We start from the raw sequence: 6,051 nt of genomic DNA on the forward strand, positions 1-6,051 counted from the left end.
ACCCCTGCTCTAGATCCATGATCTAGACACTACATGTGCAACTTATATATGATGTATACTATTCCTGTCTGTGAATAACCTCAAAACTGTTTTTTGTTTGTTCAAAAAAAGAAGAAGAACACTGATATAAAGCAGGATTTATTTTTTGTTTTGTTTTTTACTGACATGTTAATGGACAAATAGGACAAATGTTTCCATGACAGACAGCCAAAACCCACCATACAAACCCTTTATGCTGACTCTTCTCACATCCCTGCTTGTCTTAAAGTCCCATATTCTTGGTATTTTTCATCCTCATACAACAGTAGAATACCATTGACTAAATGGTCTTTTAAGAACATTGTGGGCACAGCTACAGCCCTTAATAGACGGATCTACAGTTCATACTCTTACGTTATCTTCACAAAAATACATCTATGTCTTAAACTGTTCGTGTCCACTGCAGACAGATGTTCCTGAAGCTTTAGAGTTAAGGATTTCTTTCTTTCCCTATTTGTTCACAAAAATATCTATCCTCCTGTGCAAGCGCTTCCACCTAGATGTTGCCTCCTCCCCCACCCTACATTTTACTAAGGCTCAGATCGGTTGACAGTGGCTTCCTCTTCTTTCTACCAGACAGTTTCCTTATGAGAGACTTTCTGAAGGTCCCACACATTAGGAAGTAGACCAGAGGGTCGAGGCAAACATTCATTGCCGACAGGAAGAGAGTTCCCTCTTTGATCTGGTGAAGCCAGAATTTGCTGTCTTGGCTGAAGTGTGTAGGTGACACCTGGCTCATGGTGTAAGGTATTCGGCAGACATGGAATGGCACAAAGCAGATACAAAACACTCCCAGAATGCTGAAGATGTTGCGGTTGGAGTTGCGGTAGACTTCCCTGCTGTCACGTCGCATGCAGTGGTATGTTTTGTACACTTGTCGAGCAATGAAGGTGTAGGAGAAAGCCACAATAATGAGCGTCAACCAGAATAGGGACCAGGTAAATAGGCTAGTTGCTTGATGCCACTGTTTACCCAGTGGTGTCTTCAGTTGGATGCATTTAGTGAAGTTATGGCTGTTAGCCGGCCAGTTTGTCAGTATGCTATTGGGTGAGCAGCACAAAAAGAGTAGACTCCAGGTGAGGACTGCCAGAACCTGGGAAAAGGTGGTACTCTGCATCAGGTGTAGTACAGACACACCTCTACATTGTGACCTCAAGGAGGAGGTGGCCTTGGTTGAAGGGACATTTTGGGAAATCTTGACATAGCGTTCAAGACTGATATATGCTATGAAGAGCAATCCAACATACATGGATATGTAGAAGAGGACGGCATTAAAGCGACATTCGATCATGTTGAGATAGCGGCTGTCTAAATTCATTTTTGCGGCAACTCTGACAGGGAAGGAGAACAACATGAGGATGTCAGCCACAACCATATTCTTCAGGTAGACCACCAAAGCAGAATCTGCTGGGACTCTCAGGAAGATCCAGGCAGCCAGGCCATTTAGACACACACCCAAAGCAAAGATGGCGATGTAGAGCGACGGAAGGACCTGCCTGGTGAAGGTAGAACTGAAGTCCGTCTTGTTGGTAGGGAGCTTAGAGGAATTAAGGAGGTCCATACCTGAAAACAAAATCAACAAAAAATTCAATAAATATTTATCTGGAAATGTTTGGCTTAGAATCTGTCAGATACAGGGATTTAACAAGCTAAAAACCCTTTATCAAAATTGTCTAAGCTAAGGAAATTGCTTAATATACTATGGCTTTTTTTCTTCAGGCTTTGTGTCTGTATCCCAATGAAAGGGACCAATAAACCACATCTGGCAAGGGGTACAGGATGTATGTTTTCCCGATAATTGCTCCTTTTTTCTTGCCAGTTGAATAACTTACCTTTTACCTGCTTTTTCTTTGATCTCAATGTGTTCTGGCTGAATTTTTGTCAGATTATTGCCAAGGCACACTTGTTGCTAATGTTAAATAGAGGTCAAAGAAAATTCAGATCCAAATCAAACCAAGGCTTAGCAGTGCTTTGCAGTGAGTATGTGTATGACATAATAGACTGTAAACTAAATTACATCCCCTTGTTTTGTGTTATCTTGATTCAATATTATGTTTCATAATGTAAATCCTTCATTAAGCTCCATTTCTCCCATTGATACAATACAATCGCAATACAACATTGTAGCAGCTTCTGAAGGAAGTGGTGACTGCTAATTTGTAATCGTCTGTTAATAGTTCTCGGCAATAAAGAAACAAGAGAGAAAATATTTATAGTGCAACAATTTTGGTGGCCCATATGTGGAAACAGTGGTGCTTCATTAAAAGGAAGAGTGACACTCCACCACACAAGTGATAGAGTTAGAGTAACCAGAAGACCAGTTGAGGTTTGTTTATGTGCTAAAATCTCTATCAGACAAAGAAATCTGGCTATTTGTTTGGACTGTTCTGATTGAGCTGGACCAATCAAATTGAACTGCATTGGATGCTTCGAAGCCTCTTCTCAGAGTGCAGCGGGGAGAACAGTCCATGGTGGGGGTGTGAGGGGTCATTGAAAATGTTATGGGCTCAGGACACACAGCGCTGGGATGAAATGTCTTTTATGGAGGGAAGAGGAGCCCCGATGATCTTCTCTGCTATTCTTACCACTCACCTCACCAGTCTGAGGTGCTGCAGCCTCCACACCACACAGTGAGACAGCTGGTCAGAACGCTCTCTATGGTGCTTCTGTATAAGGTGGGGAGGATGGGTGGGGGCAGATGGGCTCTCCTCATCCTCCACAGGAAGTAAATGCGCTTCTGTGCCCTTTTGACCAGTGAAGTGTTGTTTACATTCCAGGTGAGGGTGTCTGTGATGTGCATCCCCAGGAATTTGGTGCTGTTGACCACCTCTACAGCGGAGCTGTTGATGAGCAGTGGAGCGTGGTTAGGACGGTTCTTCCTGAAGTCCAAGATGATCTCCTTCATCTTCTCCACATTCAGGATCAGGCTGTTATCTTTGCACCAGTCCACCAGCTGCTCCACCTTCTCTCTGTAGTCCAGGTCTTTGTCGTCTCTGATGAGGCCCACCACCGTGGAGTCGTCTGCAACTTCACCATGTGATTGTTGGTGAACCTGGAGACGCAGTCAAGTGTCATCAGGGTGAACAGCAGGGGGCTCAGGACGCCGCCCTGAGGGGAGCCTGTGCTCAGGATGATGACATCAGAGGTGTTCTGTCCAACCCGGACTGACTGAGGTCTCTCTGTGAGGAAGTCTAGCAGCCAATAGCAGAGGGGTGTATTAAATCCCAGCTGTTCCAGTTTGCCCATCAGACTCTGTGGGATGATGGTGTTGAAACTGAACTGAAGTCCAGGAACAGCATCCGGACGTGGGTGTTCTTCTCCTCCAGGTGTGCCAGGCTCAGGTGGAGAGCAGCAGAGGTGGCGTCCTCAGTGGAGCGGATGCGTCGGTAGGCAAACTGGAACGGGTCGAATGTTGGCGGCAGACTGGAGACGATGTGTTCTTTAACCGGCTTTCGAAGCACTTCAGGATTATTGAAGTCAGTGCGACAGGCCGGTAGGCATTGAGTGAGGTGACCTGAGGCTTATTTGGGACCAGAATAATGGTGTAAATAAACATTAATTTAGAAGTTTTCCCAGAAACCAGGATAACAACAGATCGGAGCTTATTAGGAAACCACATTTGATCTGTTTTATTTCTTTTTCCTCTGGAGTGTTGATGAGTGTTGTCAGAAGCTTAGAATATTAAAACTACTTAGATGGAAAAAAGGAAATTAGTATCTGTATATAGCATCATATGTAAATCTCCTGTTCCATTTAATAGTGTTGAAAAGCCACAACTTCTGCTTTTTGCAGCCAAACAAAACAGGGCAACAATCATTACAGGTGTTTCATCCATTAGAGAAAAAAAGGACTCATGTAACTCATATTTGCTGGTCATTTGTTAGGCAAAGCTGGCTCTGTGTAGCACTCTGTGTCTATTTGAGAGGGTGTATCGGTGATGAGGTGATGTCAGCTGCGGCAAGAACAATGTAAACAGTTTGTTTGTATGCATCATGCTTGACAAGTGCACCAACTATCATAGTAAATCTGCTTCTACCATCCAGAATAGAAGAGTTCCTCCTTAAGAGTGATGACCACAGAAGATATGTGGTTCTGAAGGATGCTGTCTGTTGAGGCTCACAGTTTCCTCAACCACATCATCAGTGGCTGCACTTCCACAGATTTAAAAAAAAAATAATAACAATAATTCTTTAAACACATTTTTTTCCCCACCAGGATGAGGTTGTTTCTCCAAATTAGACTTAGACTTAGACTTGACTTTATTAATCCCTTGGGATTACTCCCTTTGGGAAATTGTATTTCCAGTAGCAGGAAAAAAATTGCACATACAAGAAAATAGAGGATGTTTAGGCACAGTATATACAATAGAAAAATAAAAACAATTAAATAAAAGAAAACATTTATTTTCTTCTCACAAGTCATTTGATAAACACCAAGAAGTTGATACTGGCCAGAAAGGAAAAGCAGATGATAGGAAGAAGTAGGAGGCTGATGGCAACGCATTGTTTTTTTAAATGAGTGATCACATAACCAGACAAAATCACGCGTAAATTTGGCGATAGTTAAATTGGGGTTTTTCTGTATTAGCTGGGTACAGACAAAGTGGTGCACATTTGTAATGTAATTGCCGCTGGATGGATATGTGGAGTTAGGAAGCTTGCAAGAAAAAAGGTTAAAATATATTTAATGTCCTCAGACGGAGAGAGATAGAGCTCTAAATGAGGCAACCTTAGTAAATACATTTATACCTTATAAAAATCCCAACACATACTCCCCCCAGGGGAGCCAACCCACCTCCTGCATAAAGAACTTTTTTCACACTTGAACATTTGGAGGAAAACAACTTGAGTTCATTAAGGCCATCCGCTGTTAGGTTAATATATCTTTCACTTAAAACAACAATCCTCCCCTTCATGCCATGAAGGAAGCTGTGTAACTCATTCTTATCTCTCATGACCTTTTGTTTAGAGCATGTGAGGCTAAGAACAGACATATCTCAACATTTTTTACTCCATGGATGGATGGATGGATGGATGGATGGATGGATGGATGGATGGATGGATGGATGGATGGATGGATGGATGGATGGATGGATGGATGGATGAGCAAACAGACGGATAGATTGCAGAACAAGAACTAATTCAACACACTAACCCAAATTTGAATGGACACATTGTTAAAATGACATGAGACTACTACTTTTAAGAAAAACCAAAATATTAGACCAAAGACCTAATAACAGCTACTGTACGGTCTCCTTTTCTTTCTGTTTTATATTTCTACTCTGTGATTCTTTGTGCCACATCATTTTGCCTGATTTGCCTGCTGAATTTCCTCAATAGTGCGACAACAACGGATATTTTTAGATTTTTGCATTCTATCATCAACTCATCAGCTCTCGAACCGTAGTAATTTGACTTCATAACATGTTTTAGAACCATAAAAATCACACATCCTGCATTTTATTTATGTTCATGCTTTGATCCATCTTCCTGATGTGCATGAAACAAAATCTCTCTTTGCTGCTGTAGATAAAGGCTAAAAACGTACCTTTTTTGCCTGCCTTGCCGTGCTCCTTTCTGCGTTTGAGACCTGATGTCCAAGTTCTCCTCTACCTCAGTGGATGTAATTTATTTACCATGTTGCTGCAGACGGGTATTTTCCTGTCCGCCTCCGTGGTTCTCATCGTCAGAGTGACCAAAAGCCCCACCTCCCTAAAATAAACTCTGGTTAACCAGTTTCTGCAAGACGTTTGCAGATAAAAGATAATGACAACTAGGCCACAGTAAATATGAACCTAAAGGTGTATCTTATTAGCTTCTTTCCCGGCTTTGCATATTAACACATTTCCTATAACAAGGAGTAAAACAGGTTGCACTAAGCATCAATAAACACTAACAGACAAGCCACAGACTTGTTTACAAAATGTACTTTCACAATTGATCATATAAGCAGAGTGTTTGTGTGTAGAAGGGTTGATAAACAGCAGAAGCCCAGCATAAAAACATGTGG

General features: G+C 42.0%; 1 protein-coding gene across 1 annotated transcript; it reads right to left on the minus strand.

Annotated features, from left to right (window-relative positions):
• Window positions 1-257: 257 nt before the first annotated feature.
• Window positions 258-5,661, minus strand: LOC119791552 (P2Y purinoceptor 14-like). The gene is made up of 2 exons (XM_038297708.1): window positions 5,590-5,661; window positions 258-1,602 (listed from the first exon to the last, which is right to left on the minus strand). Exon 2 carries the CDS (start codon window positions 1,598-1,600, stop codon window positions 560-562), a length of 1,041 nt encoding a protein of 346 aa, XP_038153636.1. The 5' UTR covers window positions 1,601-1,602; window positions 5,590-5,661; the 3' UTR covers window positions 258-559.
• Window positions 5,662-6,051: the final 390 nt, after the last annotated feature.

The sequence above is a fragment of the Cyprinodon tularosa genome, unplaced genomic scaffold, assembly GCF_016077235.1.
Source record: "Cyprinodon tularosa strain WSP-4 unplaced genomic scaffold, ASM1607723v1 ctg394, whole genome shotgun sequence".
NCBI lineage: Eukaryota > Metazoa > Chordata > Actinopteri > Cyprinodontiformes > Cyprinodontidae > Cyprinodon > Cyprinodon tularosa.